At 47.8% G+C, this 24,228-nt stretch overlaps 1 protein-coding gene across 1 annotated transcript in view; it reads right to left on the bottom strand.

Annotated features, from left to right (window-relative positions):
* Nucleotides 1-23,981, bottom strand: part of LOC133445763 (calpain-2 catalytic subunit-like) — a 29,509-nt gene extending 5,528 nt beyond the window's left edge. The window contains exons 1-18 of the mRNA XM_061723179.1: nt 23,680-23,981; nt 21,183-21,252; nt 15,486-15,604; nt 15,041-15,174; nt 13,081-13,249; nt 12,194-12,277; nt 12,040-12,125; nt 11,895-11,960; nt 11,657-11,817; nt 10,083-10,252; nt 9,992-10,003; nt 8,272-8,483; nt 7,984-8,020; nt 2,316-2,381; nt 2,151-2,208; nt 2,007-2,071; nt 705-773; nt 534-612 (exon numbers count right to left, since the gene is read on the bottom strand). Of these exons, the coding sequence (XP_061579163.1) occupies nt 534-612; nt 705-773; nt 2,007-2,071; nt 2,151-2,208; nt 2,316-2,381; nt 7,984-8,020; nt 8,272-8,483; nt 9,992-10,003; nt 10,083-10,252; nt 11,657-11,817; nt 11,895-11,960; nt 12,040-12,125; nt 12,194-12,277; nt 13,081-13,249; nt 15,041-15,174; nt 15,486-15,604; nt 21,183-21,252; nt 23,680-23,916 (1,894 nt within the window). The 5' untranslated portion in view covers nt 23,917-23,981. The remainder of the gene's footprint in view (nt 1-533; nt 613-704; nt 774-2,006; nt 2,072-2,150; nt 2,209-2,315; nt 2,382-7,983; nt 8,021-8,271; nt 8,484-9,991; nt 10,004-10,082; nt 10,253-11,656; nt 11,818-11,894; nt 11,961-12,039; nt 12,126-12,193; nt 12,278-13,080; nt 13,250-15,040; nt 15,175-15,485; nt 15,605-21,182; nt 21,253-23,679) is intronic.
* Nucleotides 23,982-24,228: the final 247 nt, after the last annotated feature.

Genomic DNA, 24,228 nt, shown 5'->3' with positions numbered 1-24,228 from the left:
ACCTTGGCCCGTGCTTCGAGGAATATGATGATTAAAGTAGCCGGGCGGAGTCGATTCATTCAAACTAACATACTCTTCCTCCTTTAGCCACGTTTCTGTTAAACAGAAAATATCACTCCTGTTCTCTGTAATTAGATATTTTACTAATAGAGAGAGACTTGGAGCTTAACGATTGTATATCTAGTAGTCCGCATCTTATTTTTCGGTCTTTAATTGGTACCAAATCTAGAAAGGTTTTTAATGTTACATGGTTAACACAAAATTAGACACAAACAAAAGAAACATCGACAAAACACCTGAGAATGTCTGAGAAAATAAATAAACCAATAAAACTTATTGGAGAAAAACATGACATGGTATCAGAAATCTGAAGAAATGTGAACACAAAGATCAGACGTCTTCTTTAAAGTTTCTGCACCAAACCTCACTGAAGAAGCACAGACTGTAAGGAACAGCAGACCGGAAACAGCTTACAGTTTCTGGTCACATGGCCAGAGAGTCAGTCCTGACAGGAAGAAGAGAATGAGACTGACCTGCATCTTTGAAGGCGACTCTCATCTCTGGGGTGCTCATCGTTCCAGAGTTATCGGAGTCGTTCTTCTTGTAGATGGACTGCAAACACAAAACACGTTCACACAATCAGGGCTTCAGCTACAGCGCGGCAGCGCGGGTGCGAGCGGCTGCTCCGGGGTGTTCAGACTCACCAGGTATCGCTGAACCTTCTTCCACAGCGTGGCGAATTCTCCGAGGCCCAGCTTCCCGTTACCGCTGTCCTGCTGCACGTTAAAGACGTCAACATCCACAAATGAAGAAGAGACTGACATGAGCAGATGAAGAAACCAGTCAGGTGGACTGGTTTAACCAAAACTTCAAACAGTGGACATCAAGTCCTGACAAAAAGGTTTGAAAGTCTAAAAACAGGAATTATGACAAACCAAGAGTCCAACGGCAACACTCCAGGAACTCCAGGAGTTCTGGAATGTTCTGGTCATTCTTACATGTGAACACCATCAACCCTGCTGAAGGCTGGGCTGTGGGGTGGGGGGCCAGGACACGTTTCTGACCAGCAGGATATGTAAACCCAAATATATGCCAGAGGATTCAAACAATGAGGGAACAAGTGTTCTCGGTCCAATAGAAAGCATGATGGGAAGACCACCGCAGCAACAGTGAAGCATGATGGGAAGACCACCGCAGCAACAGTGAAGCATGATGGGAGGAGCAGCATGAGCCCGACCCCTGGAATGACCACAGATCTGCTCTCACAGTCCGAAGAAGAGTGGGATAAAACTCCAACGTCCAGACGTGGGGGTCAGAAGAGACTTCCTCACAACGATGAAACTAAATAAACGGTTAGGCTGCTTCTACAAAGTTGTAGTTTGGAGGGGTGTCCATATTTCTGCAGTTAAAACTGTGGCCGCTCCAAAGAAAGAAATATTCCTGCCTGTTGTATTTCAGATCCAGGATCTCATTGATGTTGTTATTTGTGGCTTTAAAGACGAAGCGCCGCCAACAGGTAGTTCTCCGCGTTTAAACACGGCTTTTCTACTGATTCCTTTAAACTTTTTCATCTACGGACGCTCTATATCAGAGTTCTCCAACCCTGGTCCACAGGAACCACTGCCCTGCATGTGTTGGTCCTGGACTCCAACACACTACTGATTCTAATAATGGGAACACAGTCGACTTGCCATCAAGGTCTACACAGGTCTGTCACAGGTCCACGCAGGACACTGGGTCCCGAGGACCAGGGTTGGAGAACACTGGTCTAGAAGATCCAGCAGCTGGAGAAGCTCCAGAAGAACTTCTCCTCAGAGCATCACTGAAGGTGAGCAATCTGCAGTTTTCCTCTCTGAAGACGATGTTCCTTCTGCTCATTAGAAGAACCGCAGGTCTGGATCAGAGACCATTGTGGTCAGCAGAAGAAACGCAGGTCTGGATCCGGACCCTAGTGGTCCGTAGAGGAACCGCAGGCAAACACACAAAAGGAAGGTGTAGAAGGATACGTCCATCAGGTTGACCATGATCCTGCAGGTGTCCAGGCTGAAACCGTCTGTCTTGATGTCGGTTCCTGTAAAACAGAAAAACAGCACAGTAAGTCTCACCTGCAGCTTCTGGGTTTCATTCTCAGTGTTGCAGGTAACACTCACGTTTGGCAACGATCTTGTTCATGATGGTCCTCAGCTCCGTCCCAGAGATCTCCATGTCCTGAAACAGAAGAAGCCATCAGAGAAGAGACTTGGTGGATGGAGCTGCTGACAGAGTGGCTGTTGCTCGTGTGCAGTTGTGTTCAGTAACGACAAACACAAACTTACGTCTCCGGCGAGTTTAGTGAAAAGGTTCCTGAATCCTGAATCCACCTCATCGTCCGACACCGTCTCCTGGACACAAACACCATGACAACGCTCAGAACATCACAGCAGTCTCACAGCTGACATGTCTGTAACCCACTAACACACCCACAACCTGTTAGGATGCACCTGCAGCCAGGTAACACACACCTGCAGCCAGGTAACACACACCTGCAGCCAGGTAACACACACCTGCAGCCAGGTAACACACACCTGCAGCCAGGCAACACACACCTGCAGCCAGGTAACACACACCTGCAGCCAGGCAACACACACCTGCAGCCAGGTAACACACACCTGCAGCCTGCTAACACACACACACCTGCAGCCTGCTAACACACACACACCTGCAGCCTGCTAACACACACACACCTGCAGCCTGCTAACACACACCTGCAGCCAGGTAACACACACCTGCAGCCAGGTAACACACACCTGCAGCCAGGTAACACACACCTGCAGCCAGGCAACACACACCTGCAGCCAGGCAACACACACCTGCAGCCAGGCAACACACACCTGCAGCCAGGCAACACACACCTGCAGCCAGGTAACACACACCTGCAGCCTGCTAACACACACACACCTGCAGCCTGCTAACACACACACACCTGCAGCCAGGTAACACACACCTGCAGCCAGGTAACACACACCTGCAGCCAGGTAACACACACCTGCAGCCAGGCAACACACACCTGCAGCCAGGCAACACACACCTGCAGCCAGGTAACACACACCTGCAGCCAGGCAACACACACCTGCAGCCAGGTAACACACACCTGCAGCCTGCTAACACACACACACCTGCAGCCAGCCAACACACACCTGCAGCCAGGTAACACACACCTGCAGCCAGGTAACACACACCTGCAGCCAGGCAACACACACCTGCAGCCAGGTAACACACACTTACAGCCAGGTAACACACACCTGCAGCCAGGTAACACACACTTACAGCCAGGTAACACACACCTGCAGCCAGGTAAAACACACCTGCAGCCAGGTAACACACACTTACAGCCAGGTAACACACGCCTGCAGTAGCTTGTGTGTTTGTCTCTACAAGTACACTGTACACTGTATATACTATATATTTAGATGCTCTTTGTTTTGGTTTATGCTACAGTCTGATCTTTTTATCATATTTTTTAAGATGTCTATTTTAACTATTATTTAATTATCTTGGGATTTTTTTTTCTAAAGTATTTTTTGTTTTACTGTTTAAAGTGTATCATAAAGGGGAGGTCACTCGATAAGCCCTCTCAGGTTTCTGACCTCTCCAGCATGTCCATGTTTTTTTTTATTTGTTTTTAATTTTCTCTAAACACACTCCATGAGTCGAGTCCATGAGAATGAGTCAATGTTCCTGAGTTGGGGTGGTAGAGAGTTCCAGAGATGGGGAGCAGAGCGGCTGAATGCTCTGCTCCCCATGGTGGTGAGACGGGCGGAGGGGGCAGACAGTTGTAGGGAGGAAGAGGATCTTAGAGCTCGGGAGGGAGTGTGGACGTGGAGGAGATCAGACAGATATGGGGGGGCGAGGTTGTGGATGGCCTTGAATGCAAACAGGAGGACCTTGAACTGGATGCGGAACTGAACCGGGAGCCAGTGGCCAGTTGGAGGACAGGAGTGATGTGATGCATGGAGGGGGTCCGAGTTATGATGCGGGCAGCTGAATTCTGGACCAGTTGGAGTTTATGGAGGGATTTGTGAGGGAGGCCGAAGAGGAGAGAGTTGCAATAGTCCAAGCGGGAAGTGATGAGGCTGTGAACAAGGATGGCGGCAGTGTTGGGGGTAAGGGAGGGGCGGAGGCGATTGATGTTATGTAGATGGAAGTAGGCAGACCAGGTAATGTTATTGATGTGAGATTGGAAAGATAGTGTGCTGTCCAGGATGACACCCAGGCTCTTAGCTTGGGGGGAGGGTGAAACAATGGAGTTGTCTATAGTGAGAGAAAAACTGTCGGTTTTGGATAAGGTGGATTTGGTGCCAATGAGGAGAACCTGTGTTTTATTGCTGTTTAATTTAAGGAAGTTTTGGGTGAACCAGGTTTTTATTTCAGAAATGCAGTCAGTAAGGGAGGTGGGCGGGAGAGAGGATGAGGGTTTGGTGGTGAGGTAGAGCTGGGTGTCATCAGCATAGCAATGGAAGTGGACGTTGAATTTGCGGAAGATATTGCCGAGGGGAAGGAGGTAGATGATGAAGAGTAGGGGCCCCAGGACAGAGCCCTGGGGCACACCAGAAGTGACGGAGGAGGGGATGGATTTCAGGGACTTGAGTTGAATGAACTGAGTGCGGACAGAGAGGTACGATGTGAACCAGTCCAGTGGAGTGTGGGTGATGCCGATGGAAGATAACCTGTTGAGGAGGGTTGTGTGACGGATGGTGTCGAAGGCCGCACTCAGGTCAAGGAGGATGAAGATGGTGAGGAGTCCAGAATCAGCTGCCATGAGAAGGTCGTTGGTGATTTTGATGAGTGCTGTTTCGGTGCTGTGAAGTGGGCGGAAACCGGACTGGAACTGTTCATACAGGTTGTTATGGGACAGGTGAGAATGGAGTTGGGAAGCAACTGTTTTTTTGAGAATTTTGGAGATGAAAGGTAGATTGGATATTGGACGGAAGTTGTTGAAGTTGGAGGGGTCGGCACCAGGTTTTTTCAGGATTGGAGTAATGGCAGCAGTTTTAAAGGATGCGGGGACAGTTCCAGTGGTGAGAGAGGAGTGGATGATGGCAGAGATGAGGGGAACCAAGGAGGGGGAGCAGGCTTTAACAAGATGTGTGGGCAGGGGGTCCAGTTGGCAGGTGGATGGCTTGGATTTCTGTAGTTCTGTGATTTCTGAGAGAGTGGGAAGATGGAAGTTGGAGAATGGGTGTGTGGACAGATGAAAGTTGGCTGAGGCGCTGGGGTGGGGGATTGATCCGAGGTGCTCGTGGATGATCTTGATTTTTTCATTGAAAAATGACATGATGGAGTTGCAGAAGGAGGTTGTGTGGAGGTGGGAGGGGAGAGAGTCCTGGGGTTGGGTCATATTGTTGAGTAGGGAGAAGAGTGACTTGGAGTTTCCTTTATTGGCAGTGATTATAGCGGAGTAGTAGTGGGTTTTGGTGCTGACAATGGCGTCCTTATAGCATAGTATGTGATTATTGTACATTTCCTTGTGGATAGTGAGACCAGTTTTTTTATGGAGGCGTTCCAGTTGCCAACCTTTGGCTTTCAGGAGATGGAGATCGGGGGTGAACCAAGGGACGGAGACAGAAAAAGAAACGGATCTGGTTTTTAACGGAGCAAGGGAGTTAAGAATATTATGGAGTCCAGAGTTGTAATGAGAGACCAGATCATCAGGGGTGGATAGACTGTGGATGTCAGGGAGGCAGGATGAGTGGATACATGAAGTGAGAGTGGCAGGGTTAATATTTTTTAAATTCCGGAATGAAATGAGGCGTGGTTTTTTAGTGGTGGAAAGAGTGAGTTTCCCTGTAAATGAAAGGAGAAAGTGGTCGGTTATGGGAAGTTCATCAGCTGTAAGATCGGAGGCAGTGACACCAGAGCAGCAGATTAAATCAATAATGTGTCCTTTCGAATGCGTGGGAAAAGTAGTGTGTTGCTGACATCCAAAACTCTCTAAACAGGAGGTGAAGTCTTTGGGGAGAGGCAGATTAATATTGTCCATGTGGATATTGAAATCAGTATTATGATGTTTGGTGAGAGGGATGATAAATGGGTGAGAAAGGCAGCAAAGTCATTTAAAAATTGATTATTGGGTTTGGGGGGGCGGTAGACTGTGGCGATAATGGTTGGAGTGGGACCAGACAGCTCGCACACAGTGGACTCAAACGAGCTGGACACAGGCACAGACACCGGCGAGACTTTCCAGTTCTCGCGGTGAATTACCGCGAGACCTCCTCCCCGGCCGGAGCCACGGGGTTGACAGATGTAAACAAACCCACGCGGAGTGGATTCATTCAGCTGGGAGAAGTCGTTGGGCTGTTGCCATGTCTCGGTTAAACAAAGAAAGTCAAGCTTACGGTCTGTGATGAGGTCCTGGATGAGATGTCCTTTGCTTGTCAGTGAACGGATGTTGAGTAGAGCAAAGTTGAGTGAAGTGTTGTCGCAGCTGGTGGTGGTGTTAGCCGACCGAGCTAGGCGGGCTAACACACTGTGATTGACAGCTCGGCTGGTGGAGCGTGGAGGGCGACGAAAGCTGGACCAGATGGACTTTATTGCTGTAGAGCTGTTATGGTGGAAATGCCGGCGGGGCCCTCGGGGCCCTCGGTGGATATATCTCCGGCGGGGCTGAAAGGCGATGTCCGGGTGTTACATCCCTGTAAATTTGCTATTTTTATTTACTATTTTTGTTTATTTATTACTTGTGAGTATCTGGTACTGGGGTGCAGAGGTTTGGTTGGGCGAGTGTGTTTCCTGTTGGAGGTGGCCTTTACTAATTCACCTGTCAGCTCAGGTCCACTGGTGTGGGAGGAGCTGGAGCTGCTGCAGGTGTGCTGATGGAGAGCGACGCCCACCTCTACCGGGAGCCAACCAGAGGAAACTTCTCCCCTACAAAACTGCTGCTGGAGCAGTGCGATTTGTCAGTCGTCTCACACCACCCATGTGTGAAGACGTGCTGTCCATTCTGTCTGCCTGTTGTGAGGGCTTTGGGGCCAAATGTTTGGTTTCCCTCAGCTGATCTGCCCAAGCAGTTTGTGGCCCTGCTAAATCTTGTTGGTTCCTGCTAAATCTTGTTGGTTGATTAACTTGTGAAAGTAATGGAGGCAGTAAAGTAAACATTAGATGGCTCCAACGCCTGAGTTATGTACAAGCCTAATTTGTGAGGATTGGTTTAGAGTAGTTAGTTTAGTATAGTTAATATTATTGTAATTTTGTTTTGGTTAACGGTTAGGTTTAGTTAGTGGATTTATTATTTTAAGGTTAGGGTCCAGTTCTTTATGCTTATTTCTTTGGTTTACGTTGGAGTTATTTTCTTTATATAAACTTTAGTTTTTGGGGCATAATTTGTAAACTGCTTTCCATACTGTTGTAAACAATCAACTGCATTTTGACTTGAACAAAAGAACCAGTGGTCAAATAAAAACATATTTTTACTCGCAAAACCTGCCTTTCATTTACGCATTCTGTGATCCCTAGTAAACAGAGTACGTAATACCGGGTGAAGGTGGAGAGCCTCCGGCGCAGGTCCAGGCAGGTGAAACCGCAGCCGGAGCAGGTCAGCGGCCGGGTATTGCAGCAGACCCGTCACTGGCAGGTGAACAGGCAGTAGAAAGAGCCAGGCACAGACAAGCAGGATGTATGTCCTACCGGCCCACATTGTGGATACAGACTTGGAAACGTCAACAGCCGGAAAAAAGACGGAAAAAAGACGCCAGGTGAGCGGTGAGCAGCGGCACCAGGTTGCGCCAGCGTTCACCCACAGCGTTCACCCACAGCGTTCACTCACAGCGTTCACCCACAGCGTTCACCCACAGCGTTCACCCACAGCGTTCACCCACAGCGTTCACCCACAGCGTTCACCCACAGCGTTCACCCACAGCGTTCACCCACAGCGTTCACCCACAGCGTTCACCCACAGCGTTCACTCACAGCTCTATAGTAGGCACGTGTGGTTGGAGCTTTACTCACCTCTTCGAGCTCAGCGCTGACCGGGTCGTCACATGGCCTGTCAGACATTAGAAAACACGTTAGAAAGTGTCCCATCAGTCCTTTAGAAGAAACAACCCCAATAACAGAAACCAGAGTTCTGAATGCTCTCTTCCAGCACTCCGAGGGGGGTTCAAGGTCATGATCTGGGCTGAAGAATCTGGACCATTTCAGACCTCCTCAACCCCCCCAGGACTGAGGACAGAGGACGACTCATTCTCCCGCCCACACACACACACACCAGACAAAGCAGCACATTTCAGCTCTTACAGCGTCTCCGACTGCTTCTCAGAGAAAACCCGGATGCAGAAGTCTCCGTTCAGGTGGGGCTCGAAGGTGGACGGGACGATCAGGTACTCGCCCGGCGGCATCTTGAAGCGGGTGCTGACCTCACGCAGGTTGACGAAGGTTTCTGAGCGGGCAGTCTGAGCGTGGGTCAGGAAGAAGTTCTTGTCCAGGTGCACCTCCCTCTGTCCGTGGAACTGCAGGGAGACAGCCAATCAGGACAGGTCTGACCCAGACAGGTGGAAACGTGACGGTGGAGCGCTGTGGCTTCTTATGTGTTACTTTTAGAATTAGTCAGAATAAATATATTCATATATCTTTTAATACCGTTTTAATTTGTATTTTTAATTAAGAGCACTGCAATACAACAACCTCCCGAGAGGATAGGGCTGTTTGATTTTGCCCAAAAATAAAATCTCGATTTTTTTCTCTCAAAATCCGATTTTCGATTACGATTACGATTATTTTGTGAATTGACAAAAGGCAAAGAAATGATTTCAAATATGCTGTTTTTTTATTGAACATTTGCCCCATTGGGCTTTAAGTGCAAACTTTGCTCTTATTAAACCAAAAATGAATGAATAAAGTGCAAAACTCTGTAAAATAAGTTGTTGCAAACATACAGTAAGTTATATTTCCAATTAAATAAAACAAGACATTTTCTAATTAAACTAAACTGGGTCTTTGCATGCTAAATAATAATGCAACCCATGAAGGAGGTAGAGGTGTGTAATGTCAGTCATTACATTTGCTATTCACATTTGCAAGTTTTTTGCAAGGAACACGAGCCGGTCTACCACATCTGGCTTGAGGGATGCCCGGTGGCATGTTCCAACGCCCCCTCCTACACTAAAGAGCCTCTCCGATGGGGCACTTGTCGCAGGTATTGAGAGGTATTTCCATCAATCATTAATACGGTATCAATCATTAATATGTGTGCACACAAGGTAAAAAAAAAAAAAAAAGTGAAAAATCAATTTTACGATTTTCACGTTTTAACATCGTTCTAATTACATAATCGCGATTACGATTTAAAATCGATTAATCGAACAGCCCTACGAGAGGATGAAATAAAGTATTCTAGTTCTGATTGAGTTGTTAATTCACTAACAGAACACGGGTTCTGGGTTGGTCTGGAAGGTTTTAGGTTGGTCTAAGTTGGTCTGGAAGGGTCCAAGTGTCTAACTGAGTTGGTTGGACACATCGTTATTCCTGACTTCACCACCAAGCAACACGTGAAACAGTTCTGCAACTCCTCAGCTGAAGGAACCGGGAGTGACGGAGGACTGTTTTGTACTGGGAGAAGTGTGCCGGACCTGCAGTTTATCAGGTAACGCCGCTGTGAGCAGGAGTTGAGCAGTGGCGAGGTGGGCGTGTTCCAGACAGCTTCCAGACCTGTAAGCCCCGCCCACTGACATGACAGCGCTGCTCAGGCTAAAGAGAGGCTTCAAAACTATTCTTCAGCATCGTGTGGATCATGTGGACATCTCGGGGTGTGTCCTGTAAATATCCAGTGTACTGGGATGAGTCAGACCATGTGACTCTGGTGTGAAGGCGGAGTCAGAGATGGATGACAAGCGCGATTTGAAGGTGGTTCAGCAGCTGTGGTCCAGGACAGGTTTGTGTTGGAGTTTAGGGGCCATTCAGCGGTTCTCTAACTCTCTAAACAGACCAATGTTGAAGGTCTCTGAGTCTCAGGTCTCACCTGCTCTGGAACCTGCAATGAAACAGAAGAAAGCGTTTGATGATGGATTCGTGTGTGAACCGCTCTGAAACTCAGACTGAACGTCTCCTACCTCGTAGATGGCGAAGCCGACGGTGTGCATGTCCTCCCCCTTTTTACGCAGCATCCTGCGGTTCTTCTGGATCAGACCGACCACGAAGCTGCAGCCCACCTCCCCGTCATCGGGGTCGTCGTCCTCCTCGTCCAGCTTGACGACGAACTGTGGGTTCGTCCAGAACGTGTCTGCGGAGAAACAGCGGTTGCCTGTTACATCAGGAAGATCAGAGTCCAACTACAGGTCCAGTTTGGGGGGCGGGGACGCCCACTGCACCTAAAGGTGTCATCACTGAAGCTCCAGATAGAATATTTCCATGGAACTTAAAACAAACTCCAGGTTGGTTAATAGCGATGAACTCAGAAGTAGCTTTTTAGCAGTTTAGTCAGATTTAACGTGAACTCTTTGAAAGTTGTATCCTGGTCACATGCAGAGAGTTCCTGGACTCCTGGTCCCAGAGAGCCGCTGAAGACCCACCTCATCAAGTCACTGAAGTCTGATGTTCCAACAAGAACATGTTGGATCTGTGCTGTTAAAGGTTCACTAACTAATGCTGAAGGGTTCATACAGGAGCTAGTTGGTACACGTTACTACTGGTTGGTACTAGTTAGTACTGGTTGGTACTAGGGCTGGGCGATATATCGAGATTTTAATATATATCGATATATTTTCAAACGCGATATGGTACGAGACAATATCGTTTATATCGATTTAAATTTTTTTAAATTTTTTTTTATGATTTTGATATAGCTTATTTTATGACAAATTGACTTGAATGTTTTATTTGAGATTTGCACAAATGTTTTGTTATTTGCACAACTGTCAGCCTCAGTGGAAAAGTTTGCCTGTTACTGTCTACATTGTATTAATTACACAGTGTATTTTAATTTAATTGTTATGCAGGAAAGGGATATTTGTTTTATTTTATTCAAGAAGCATTTTTATTCTATATATGCAGGCAGTTTATTTTTATTTCATTTGTTTTATACATGTTGATATTGTGCAGACCTCTGTTAATAAAGGTACCTGTGTGACATTTGGCACGAGGCTTTGTATTAAAACTGACTGTTTTTTTAAGGGTTTGCCTCAGAAAAAAAATGAAGCTAACAGAGATGCTATGCTATAATGCTTTGGGGGAAACCCCAATTAAGGCACAGAAAAAATATCGATATATATCGAGTATCGCCATTCAGCTAGAGAGATATGACTTTTGGTCCATATAGCCCAGCCCTAGTTGGTACTAGTTAGCACTGGTTGGCACTAGTTGGTACTGGCTGGTACTAGTTAGTACTAGTCCCAGTTATCAACCGTACCTGGTCAACACCACCTCCTTTATAGTTAAGAAGGCTGCTTGGTGTTTGTAGATTATATAATTCATACAAATCTCAATTAATTACCTTAAAACTTCGATTCATTCCAGCTGAACTAATATTTTCCGATTCCCAGGTGAATCTGCCATAAAACATTTCAGGAAGTTCACCGGGAATGTTCTGCTCTCACAGCCTCGGTTATCACACGCATGACACCAGGACAGTCTGGCGTTTCTACAGCAACATTTCTGGTGCAGTTCCACCCCCTCCAGTCCTACTCACATGGGTGGTTCCTGCAGCCTCCAGCCGTGGAGCCCCTCCTCCAGGTGCCGTCGAACTTGCAAACGCTCCAGTGTTTGACGGTGTCATCATCGATGGTGTCTGGGGTCAGTGTGCACAACTCGATGCGGGAGTAGTGACGCAGGAACTCGTTAAAGGACATCCTGCAGAGACAGGACAGAAACCAGCTCAGCTTGCGTTGGTGCAGAGGTGTGGCTACCTGGGACAGAGCTGGTCCTACCAGAACTCTCCGTCCTCGGCCTTGGCGTGAGGACACTCCCCCTCCACTTGGTTCCACTCAGACGACCTGCGAGAAAAAGAAAACGGGAAATGTTGGAGAAAAAGCGTGGCTGCAGAATCCCGGCCGTTGTGTTGCATTCAGGTACCCGTCGCTCCAGGCTCCGGTCCACTCGACCTGACCCCAGGGGTTCCTGACCCGCACCAGCTTCTCCTGACGGCCGCGGTAGCTCACCTGCAAGCAGAGCACAGCGTCTTGTTCCGCCCTACTAATGTGTCTCATCTTCAGGACCCAAACCTTACCTCCACGGCGCCGGTCAGTGAGTAGGCGTGGCCTTTCACCAGCTTCTGACGAGTGACAGCCTCAGAGTCTGAAGCGCTCGTGATCTGAAAACATAGATCCCACCATCAGTCCAGGAAAACAAACCGAAGTAACCAGTTAAGTTAAGTTTCAGACCACATCATAGTCCAGAAACACAACCTCCTCAGAGTACTGGTCCCAATACTGGTCCATACTGGTCCTGTTAGACCCCAGACTAGTGTTTATACTGGTCCTGCTAGACCTGAGACCAGTCTCTATACTGATCCCATTTGACCTGAGACCGGTTTTATACTGGTCCCATTAGACCTGAGACCTGTCTCTATACTGGTCCCATTAGACCTGAGAATGGTCTCTATACTGGTCCTATTAGACCTGAGACTGGTCTCTATACTGGTCCCATTAGACCACAGACTAGTGTCTATAATGGTCCCGGTATACATCAGACTGGCCTTTATACTGGTCGTGGTAGACTTGTCACTATACTGGTGCTGTTAAACCCCAGACTCGTCTCTTTACTGGTCCAATTACACCTCAGATTGGTGTCCATAGTGGTTCTGTAAGACATCAGATCGGTTGCCATACTGGTCCTGTTAGAATCCAACGTGTTTGTGTGAATTAGCATCTTCTTGGTCCTGGTGTTCTACAGGGACCTGGACTGGGGACTATTACTTTTCTCTCAGAACACGCATGTATTATCTCTTATTATAAGACAGGATTTCGAAGTAGATGATGCTCAGATGAACCTGTCCATAAAACTAGGTGAGACCTGGAAACTAGCTGGACCACAAACACGCCTGGTGACATCAATGATATAACATGTTACGGAAGGAAGTGACGACTTCAGAGCACATGAACATGGTAAACTCACATCGATGGAGCATCCCAGCAGCGCTCCTGCCTCCAGCGCCTTCTTGACGATCTGGAAGAGGTTGGAGGGCGGTTTACTGAGGTCGTAGCTCTCTGCGATGCCTCCAGTGAAGTCCTCGAAGCCCTCGGTGGTGCTACCTCCAGACAGAGCCTCGTAGCAGCCGTTCACTCTGAATAGAGAACACCAGAGACGAGCTGATGTCAGGTCTGTCAGAGTCTAAGAGGATGTAGTGGACTCAAATCCACCATTAAACCAGAACCTCCAGAAGGGTGGAACTGCCTCATCACACCTGAACACTCATTCAGGAAACCACAAGCAGATCCATCACACAGTCAAGTTTAGAAGATAGTAGACCTCCATTCAACTCACATTGTTTCAGGTAAAAACCAGACCACGTGAAAAGAACTGGAGACCATCTGTGATGTCATTTAGGTTTCTGAAAAGTGCTTTTGAAGCCTGAGAGATCTGGTTTATACCATGCTGGAAGAACTGACCAACGCATTTACGGAAGAACCGACCACCCCGGTTAGGGAATAAACCGAGCAACACGGTTAGGGAAGAAAACAACCAACACGGTTAGGGAATAAACCGAGCAACCCGGTTAGGGAAGAACCAACCAACACGGTTAGGGAATAAACCGAGCAACCCGGTTAGGGAATAAACCGACCAACCCGGTTAGGGAATAAACCGACCAACCCGGTTAGGGAATAAACCGACCAACCCGATTATGGAATAAACCGACCAACCCGGTTAGGGAAGAACCGACCACCCGAGTTAATCAAAAAAACGGGCAAAATAAACAGACCTGGAAGGTGGTTGGACCCAGTGGAGCTGCACCAGTCTTCAACTCTGGCAACACTGGCTTCAGGCTTGTTGGTAGTTGTGCATTTAGTCAACCGGAAATGATCCGAGGTGAAGGTCTCTGGACCACAGGATCCAGCTGTGCCAGAAGTAAAAGGTGATGATCCAGAGACAGTCCAGAGGTCGTCCTCTTGTAGATCAACCCAGTGTCTTCCAAAACAACACAGTCTTCCTGACCGACCTACCAGAACCTTCCAGAACAACCCAACAACATCTCAAACGAGTGCTGCCAGAGCTGAGACGAGGACTAGCAGACCTATTAGCAGACCTACTAGCAGACCTACCAGCAGACCTACCAGCAGACCTACCAGCAGACCTACCAGCAGACCTACTAGCAGACCTACCAGCAGACCTACCAGCAGACCTACCAGCAGACCTACTAGCAGACCTACCAGCAGACCTACCAACAGACCTACCAACAGACCTACCAGCAGACCTACCAGCAGACCTACCAACAGACCTACCAACAGACCTACCAGCAGACCTACCAACAGACCTACCAACAGACCTACCAACAGACCTACCAGCAGACCTACCAACAGACCTACCAACAGACCTACCAGCAGACCTACCAGCAGACCTACCAACAGACCTACCAACAGACCTACCAGCAGATCTACCAACAGACCTACAGTCCCTGGCCCAGGCTGGCAGCACTCATTTAAATGTTCAAGCAGAACATCTGGAACAAGGATTACTGGGAAGATTCAATCAGAATAAATTGAAAGTAACTGTAGGTTGCATCATGGGTTAGGTTAAGTGCAACCAACCAAGCTAAAATGGCTAACTAGTGGCTAGTGGACTAAAGTTGTTGTGTTCTTTTATGCCTGCTGGTTAACTCGGGTAAACTGGGTGGAGTTGGTTCCTTCTAAAATGAACAAAAGATGCTTCAAAAGCACTTTTCAGAAACATGTGGATGACATCAGAGCCCAGTTATTTTATTCAGTTCCTGGGCCTGATGTGATATGTGCTAAGCCGATGTGGACCAATAATAATGAAAGCAGGAGCTTCCAGCCGTTCCCAGATGAGAGCAGGCCCTTACTGCCCCCCCCCCCCTTCCCCTGCTGTGATTGGTGGTCTCACAAAGACAAAGTCTTACTTGGCGTAGGCCTTCTCCAGCAGGGCGCTCCAGAACTCCCTTCCTTCCGCCGAGTGGACGAACATCAGCTCTCCATCTTTCACGGGCAGCCGGTCATCGATGACCACGTCCACCCACTCACCATACTGCCAGAACTGCAGACAGACGGACAGAAAACACAAGACCGGGTTTCAGCACAGTCTCTGAAGGATTGTGGATCACGCGTCTCCAACATAAAGCATCACTTCCTGTTAAGTATTTAACAACAGACTTCTTTCTTGTTTGGTGGAGTTGAGGAGTTCCTCAGGGTTTTGGTGAAGACCTCCTTCTTATTCTAACATATTCATGACTAGTCTTACTGTTGAGCTCTGGATTGAAGGTAAACATGGAAACAGCTGCTCACATGTCCTCAGTCCGGACAAACGCAGCTGACAGGGAAACGTTTGGATGATAAAGCAGCTGTTACCTGGAAGTGGAAGATGCCTGCATAGTCGTCTCCGAAGCTCTGGTCAGAGGGAACCACTCTGGCCATCACATACTCGTTCAGCGTCAAGGAGGCAATGGCCGCCAACAGCCAGCAGTCACCTGGACAACAGGAAACAAACAGTAAGAGACGTTCACTGGAGAAAAAAGTATGTCAGAGGATCCCACACAGAGCAAACAATCCGTAAGGGACTCACACTAGTGGAACATTTGTAACACAAGCTCCTGCGTCAAATGAGGCCTCCGTGGCTCCTGGTCCTTCAGGACCAACTCAGGACCAGTGACGGGGGTCTGTTAGTAAAGCATGTTCTCTTTAAAACAGAGTGATGTTCTGGTACGTCTTTATTTACAGCTCACTCGTCCATATAGCACCAACTAGCTAAAGTGAGGACAGCTGGACATGTCAACTGTCAATCAAATGTCCACACGCCTACTTTTTACATATCCATGCTACAAATGTTCTTCTGAAGGTTCTCAGTTGTAGAAATTTCCATAAACGTGTGACACTTGTCCCTCCCTGTCCAGTTCACCCAGCAGGACGGCCCCAGCTCGTAGACAGTTTATATATTAATTATTTTATATAATACATAATAATTGTCCCGTACAGTCATCATGGATGTGAAATGTAACTGTAGCAAGGCTAGTGCTACGGGGGTCGACCGACAGGACAGAGGACACAGGGTTTCTTGCAGGAACTCTTTATTCTCTTCTTTCACCCAAGACATACGTGCCTTCAGCTTCAGCAGCTTCCTCCCAGCAGACCCTTGCTGGTGTGCAGCTGCTCTTTATGAAGGCAGGCAGGGTGGAGAGGCTGATTGGGCACAGGTGTGCCCAATCAACTGAGTGGCTGCTCCTCCACCCTGCCACAGTAACCATGGAGACCAAAACTGCCTTTTTACTAGCCTGTAAATGAGTTTATTTCTGCAGTTGGACATTTGAACGGAAGTTCATGAAGACAAAGAACTGGTTTTTGAGTCCAGCCGTGAGTCAGACATGTCTCAAATCCAGATTCGGACCAAACAAAGTTCCTGATGAGGTTTCTGAGCGCGAGTCCTTATCATCTCATAAACGTCATTCTCCATTTTATCAGAAACCATGGTAACAGTCTTCTGATGTTCGGGAATATTTCCGGTGAGGTCTGATACTAAAAGCTCTCCAGAAACCACGTATGTGATATCACAGGGTTGTGGACTTCTTCTTCTGCGGTCTGCAGCCTCAGAACAACGACCTGAAATCAAGTCACATGAACCCACCGGATGAAGAGTTGACGAGTCACGTCTACTCTCCGTCCCCAGCAGCTGAGGCCGATGAAGGGATGGACAATAAGATCACAAGATTTATCGCCATGACAACGCCTTTACAGGCGGGAGACCCTCAGTCTGTGGGCCATGAAAGAGGTCACATGACGGTTTGTGCTACTTCACGGTTGCTTGTAAAAGTCCCCATCACAGAGTGGTATTATCTCCCTGCTCCTGAATGCCTCGTCTTCTGTCTCCAGTCTGAGGACTTCCTGTTCGTCCCGTCCCAGAGAGCCTGCAGTTCAGCATAGGGGACAGTGCTCAAAGAACGGGAAGATGCCTGCAGATTCTGGCTGGTTCTACGCTGGGTCCACAGAACGTTTTAAACCAGTTAAACCCGACTAATCTGAAACCGATGATGTTAACCAACGTTACCGTCATTCAGTCTGAACAAATCTGTTCAAACCTCATTTCCGACGTCGCTACCGGGACGACATCTCAAACAAGGACAGCCAGAGCTCTGACGAAGCTCTGCTGGATCCAGTGCACCAACCATGAACCCAGAACCTGCCAGACCAACCAGAACAGGTCTCAGCGCTCTCCTAATACAGTTAGACTAAGCTCAAATAGGTAGCTTAGGGCATTTGAGGCGAGGTGGACCTGTTCCAACGACTACCAGACGTTGCCGTTAACGCCCTTTTGACCATTTTTGGATTAGCCATGGTCGGGTGGAGCTCTTCCAAGAGGGTTTAAACGTGCCCTTCAAAAACCTGCTGCTGATGTTGCTCAAGGATTGTCCAGTTCTTTTTATACAGTCCATGTTCACTGCTCTACACTTTGGTTTGTTTACATCGTTTCGATGCCTGTAGGTTACCATAGCAACCATTTGGATTGGGGAACAGGAACAAGGACACACAGAACAGCAGCCACGTTTCAAGCGCCGCCGTCGCGGCCGGAACAAGGAATCAATGCAGCACGTTCTTGTTTCTGATTAAGAGTCTGACCAGGTCACATGACCCCAGAACACCACAGCGTGTATGTGACCGGGAGGATTGAGGAAGCTCTAGAAGTTGAGAAGCTTTGTTCCTCGTGAAGGGGTGCTCAACTAAAGGCTGGAAAGTCCAACCACAACCGTTCGTCTACAGGAGGCGTGGCTCCGCCGCACATTCCTGAACTGGACTTGTTGCAGTTGGATTCACAAGTTTCTGCTTCTGAACAGCTCTTCTCTGTTGGGTTATGCAACTGTGGTGTGATGACTCATGCGCCGCAGGGCCGAGCGTGCGAGCGTGTGTGTGCGTGTGCGTGTGTGTTTGTGTGTGTGTGGACTGCTGGCAGCCTCTGGAATGCAGGGGCGTTGTGTGTTCTAGCTTCATGAGTCCTGGAGGATTGTCCTCACAAGGTTAGGAAGCCGTGTGCGTGTGTGTGAGCGTGTGCATGTGTGGGTGTGTCCTGATTGGCTGACAGCTCATACCGCTCTCTCTCTCTTTCTCTCTCAGATGCTTAACTTAATGCCCATCGTGCTCTAACAATAGCGGGCAGGCTTCTTCCTGCCCTGCTTCTTCCTGTCGCCCAATCAGAGCTCGGCACGGCAGCGGACTCCGATTACCGCTGATCCAGCTTCAGCTGCTTCACATTAACGTTAAAATTTGCAACAGAGACAAACAAAAAACAGTTTATGAGAACCGCTGCGCTGATGGAGGCTCCACCCAGCACGCCACAGAAATCCGGCAGGGCGGAGACGGTGTGTGCCCCGTCACCAGACTTCAGTGGAGGCTTTTACACTGACTTGTTTACAGCATTCAGCAACCACTTCCTGTTCTAAGTTACGGCTGAAGCGTCAAAACACCATCCATCCATCTTCTACACCCGTTTTAATCCTGTACACTGTACAGTGGTTCCCTGTACAGTGGTTCCCTGTACAGTGTTTCCCTGTACAGTGGTTCCCTGTACAGTGGTTCCCTGTACAGTGGTTCCCTGTACAGTGGTTCCCTGTACAGTCGTTCCCTGTACAGTCGTTCCCTGTACAGTGGTTCCCTGTACAGTGGTTCCCTGTACAGTGTACAGGGGCACAGGGTCTGCTGGAGCCTGTCCCAGCTCATTAAAAGCGACAGGGGAATGTCCACGTGGACAGGTCGTCAGTCTATCACAGGGAGGACATTCAAACTCCACACAGAAAGACGGCCTCCGGGCCCGGGAGTGGAACCAGGAACCTTCTTGCTGTGAGGCAACAGTGCCAACCACTAATCCACCATGCTGCCCAAAAACATCTATGAAACTGGAACTGAAACTGTAGAAGACGTCCTGCAGAAGATGCTGGGGCACAGATAAGATGGGATCTGGCAGATTCAACAGTCTTAGTTTGATAGAAACATCTATTCTGTTACCGAGGAGCCGGTCCTCCTGAACCACAGCAACCCACTCAGGAACGTGGTCTGGTACTTACAAGACCATCTGAGACCACCTGAGACCACCTGAGATCCTCTGGGACCTTCCTAACGAAGCCTGTTCTAGAGCTTCCTAATGTAAAACTTGAGTTCATCAGAAACTACAAGCTGCGAATAAATCTGACAGTAAAGAAACAAAAAGACATGAAAATGAGCAGCTCGATCAAGAACACTTGCAGGTGATTGATCACATAGTATCTATGACAACTGCCACAACTAGATCCAGCACTCCATCAGGATCACAAAGATCTACCAAGAAATAAAGGGGTGTGGCCAAAACTTGAGGAAACCCCGGCCCTTTTGGAGCTTTAAGTTTACCACAGAATCATATCTCAGGAATGGCTGGAACGGTCCCAGCCCACAGACGGTCCACAAATCCACATCACTGCAGGACTTATTTAGTCAGAATCAAGAAAAGATTGAATGTTTGCACAAGATACGTCTTAGCAGTCCTGTTTTTGTACATATCCACCAGTAACAGAAAACACTGATCCTCATTCATCTTAGTCTTGTGATTCCATGAATCCAGCAGAGTTTTCCACTGGAATCTGATTTATAATGTTAAGACGCCACAGATGAGGCTGAATTCAGAGCTGGACTGAAGAAAGTGAGGTGGGCTTTGTGTGTCAGGGTGGTCATCTTTACACTGTTACAATCACTGGAGTCTTTAGGAGCAGGAATAAACATGTTTACAGTCTGGTACAACAAACGTTTTGGTCTCACATCCATGAAGACTCTGAGGGGTAAATATTTTTTGTTTTTTTTAAATATTTTTTATCCCGGTTTTTTCCCCCATTTTATCACCCATTGCTCCTACCTAACAGTCCTGGGCATTGCCATCCTCTACCAACCCCGGGAGGGCCCTGCTCTGAGCTCAGGTCTCCTCCTTAACCTGAGGAGTGAGCAGGCCGCATCTTTTCACCAGACAGGGTGGGGTTTCTCCGGCCGGACGTAGCGCGTGGAAGGATCACGTTATTCCGGCCAGATCCTCCCCACCCTATCTTGTGCCCCGGTTGGCCAGAGGGGGCATGTAGAGCCCAGGACTGTTGCATGTTTTTGTGAGGGTAGCTCACATTAGCTACCCAAGGGAACACGGGGAGAACATGCAAACTCCACACAGAAAGGCCCTTTCGCCAACCCCACCCATGGTGTGGGCACTGAAGTCATGGGGGAACTAACATGCAGGGGTAAATGTTTTTGTACCACGGCAGGAGAGTTTATATAAAGCAATACATTTATTTCTAATATGATTGATTGACAAGCAGCTCAGCCAATGGCTAGCTATCACTTCCCCACTCGTAATCATCATGCTACCGCGCTTGGCGAAGCAACCACACGTTTGTATTAACCAGCGTCGGTGAGTTTGATTAAACCACCAGATCAACATGTTTAACGGTTTATCTGCTGGAAACGTCTGACGGCAGATCTGCAGGTAGTTGTGTTCGGCTGAAGGAGCTGGGTGACATGTGGTGGGCGTGTTCCATTGGCTCCATTAGAGTTGGAGGTATTGTCACCTGCACAGGTGGAATATTTGAAGATTCGTCACATGCACAAGCGGAGGTATCGTTTCTATTACTAAATATATAAATAGACAGAGGATTGAACCTCCTCTATTTAATGAGAAGAAAGAAGATCAAAACGCCTCCATCTGTTTGTTTTACATGTTGGCAGGATCCATCTTCCCCAGATGGACGTGAACTCCTGGATGGGTCTGAGTTGTTTGTGACAGTGAACAGCATGTGAGGCTGCTCTGCCACACCTGACCTCCACACCTGACCTCCACACCTGACCTCCACACCTGACCTCCACACCTGACCTCCACACCTGACCTCCACACCTGACCTCCACACCTGACCTCCACACCTGACCTCCACACCTGACCTCCACACCTGACCTCCACACCTGACCTCCACACCTGACCTCCACACCTGACCTCCTTCTACCTATCTGCACACAGCCCAATCCGGTGAGGCGTTCAGGGACAGCGAGGAGACTCACCCAGAGCTCCCTGGCAGATGTCAGTCCTGTTGGCTCCGCCCAAAATGAACTCCGGGTTTGAGACCAGTTCCTGATGGACGACAAAAGAAAACATGAGTAAATAAACAGAAACAAACATCAGCAGTCAGGGACACGCCCACATAACCACGTCCCATTGTTATCCAGCAGTGGAATCAAGAAAAATTATATACGGTAATAAATCTTCTTGTGTAGCTTCGTAAATAAATAAAACTATTAAGAACTGGAATTCGGACTCAGATATGACCCAGTTTGGACCTGATAAGCTGCTGTGTTAACCACACTAACCCCGCTAGCTCTGCCAGCTATGAGCCAGCCGTAACGTTAGTTTCATGTTTGCTAACTTACAGAGTTTGCCACCACTCAGCTGACATTGAAGCCTTATGGCACCTTCACCCTAAGAGACCTCCCGCCATGCTAGCCGGTGTCGGTGCTTTTTTTTCCCACCTGCTTTTTTTTACCGGCTCCCCGTACGTGATGACGTTTCGTATTGTGATTGGCTTTTGACCGTATGTGATGACGTTTTTGATGACGTTCCGTCTTGTGAAAACTGATGATTAATAAATGTAATAAAGCAAATCGATAATTTAAAATGTCTATTAAGATCAAAATATTTAACTGCTTACTGCTATGCAGCAAGCAAAAGATTGTTTACCCTGTACTGTACATAGTAGGCTATTATTGTTTCAGCTCACTGATGAATCTCCAATTATCTAATGAAAATAGTCCCTAATAAATATTTTAACTCTAATATTTTTTTAGCCTATGTCAGTAAGATCACTGATAATTCTGATAATTCCTTGTATATGTTTATTCTCCCTTTTACCTCCACTATGATCTGCTGCTTCTGACTAAAATACCATCGCGGGGAAAAAATGCACACTTCCGGGGAAAATATTGCAGCCCGATACAATCTGGTACCCACACCGGTTCAAGGATGAACCACATTGCTACAGCCCTGACTGAACGGTCAGAAATATATTTTTTTCTGGTTAACAATAATAATAATAATAATAGTAATAATAATAATGATAATACATTGTTCCTGTACATAATAGGGCCAGAGCACTGACAGTACGAAGGCCCTATTTTATTAGTAGTTTTTATCCTCGTTTTTCTTCTGACGAAATTAGGGCCTTTTTGCCCCCCTAAACGTGCCCCAAAAGTCACCAAATTTTGCACACAAGTCAGGCCTGGCAAAAAATGTGATATTTAATGGTTTGCATTAATGGGCGCGGCCTAATGGCTCAACAGCGCCCCCTAGAAAACTTTTTGCCTCAAGCCCCACAATACGGTTTGACGTACATGCACGAAAATCGGTACACACCTGTATCATGTCGCAACTTAAAGAAAAGTCTCTTGGAGCCATGGCCGAAACCGAACAAGAAGTCGGCCATTTTGAATGAATCGTGTAATTTTGGCGTAATTTATGCCATTTCTTCGGCAGTTAATATGGCCCGAACCGTAACGTGCACCCAGGTGTGTTATACATCAAAACGTGCGTCTCGATCCTGCGACGATGGGCATTACTTTTCTCAGTCAAAAGCGTTACCGTGGCGACGATAGACACCAAAAAGCGCGCCCCCCCTTCATCTGATTGGTCCATATTTGATAGTTCCTACTTTCTGCCATAACTTTTGAATGGTTTGACATAAAGACTCGTGTCATCAGACTCGATTTTGAGTCCTTGAACATAATTGGTGCAAATTAGCCCCACCCCTTCTTCAGATTGGTCCATATTTGATAGTTCCTATGTTCTGCCATATTCTTTTAATGGTTTGACATAAAAAGTCATGGGTGGTGTCATCGGACTTAGTTTTGAGTCCTTTTTTATTGGTGAAAATTGCACGCGTGAGGGCCCGTTCATCGCTGCTTAGAGCTTTAATTATTATTATTATTACTAACAATAATATTCATAATAATATTCATACATTCACATCCTTTCAGGGTTTTATTGAGTTCATGGTGGTAATCTGTTGGTAGTTTCTAAGCCAGATGTTCAGTTTTTTAAGTGCGTCTCCAGAACAAAAGTCTCAGTTCTTTATGCAAGTTTTTAAAGTAACACATTTTATGAAATCTAATTCACCCCAGCACACACACACACACACACACACACACACACACACACAGATACACTTCTATCTAACATCTGGAGCAGAACAGGATCCAGTGTGTGACTCAGACTGGCGTGCCACCAAACCCCCCCTCGCAAGTTCCACACACACGCATATAAACACAGCCGCCGCGCCCCTCCGACTCCAGCGCCTCAGACTGATTTATGGTCCCGCGTTACACCAACGCAGAGCTACGGCGTAGGGAACGCGGCGACACGCACCGTACAGTGTGCGTCGCCCCGTACCCTACGCCGTACCCTACGGCGTAGTTACGCGTCGATTAGACGCGGAACCATAAATCATGCTTCACACACACAGACAAGGTCCCGCAGACCCGGTACGGCCCGGTTCGGGCCGGCTCCTACCGTGGGCCTCTTCCAGCTGACTCCGCGGGTCTTGTAGGAGCTCCGGCCCAGCTCGTTGAAGCCCAGGGACTCGGGCTCGGCGGGGAACAGCGGGTCACAGAACAGCTGGCCGGACCCGCGGCACTGCGAGCGCAGCGCCTCGAAGCTCTGGTTCTGGTACCGGACCGCGTTGGCATTGGTTCCGAACCCGGCCGCCAGGGCCCGCTTCCGGGCCAGGGTGGATGCGACTCCGGACATGTTGGAGACGAGAGGAGAGGAGCTGCTCTGAGTGTGAGGAGGACAAGCTCGCAGATGTGCCACCTCCCCGAGGTCTGGGCGGGGAGGAGTCTGTAGCTGGACTCTCAGATCTATCTATCTATCTATCTATCTATCTATCTATCTATCTATCTATCTATCTATCTATCTATCTATCTATCTATCTATCTATCTATCTATCTATCTATCTATCTATCTATCTATCTATCTATCTATCTATCTATCTATCTATCTATCTATCTATCTATCTATCTATCTATCTATCTATCTATCTATCTATCTATCTATCTATTT

The sequence above is a fragment of the Cololabis saira genome, chromosome 1 (assembly GCF_033807715.1).
Source record: "Cololabis saira isolate AMF1-May2022 chromosome 1, fColSai1.1, whole genome shotgun sequence".
NCBI classification, from domain to species: Eukaryota; Metazoa; Chordata; class Actinopteri; order Beloniformes; family Belonidae; genus Cololabis; species Cololabis saira.
The sequence above is the reverse complement of the archived record's forward strand: the minus strand, read 5'-3'. Positions and strand labels throughout refer to the sequence as shown.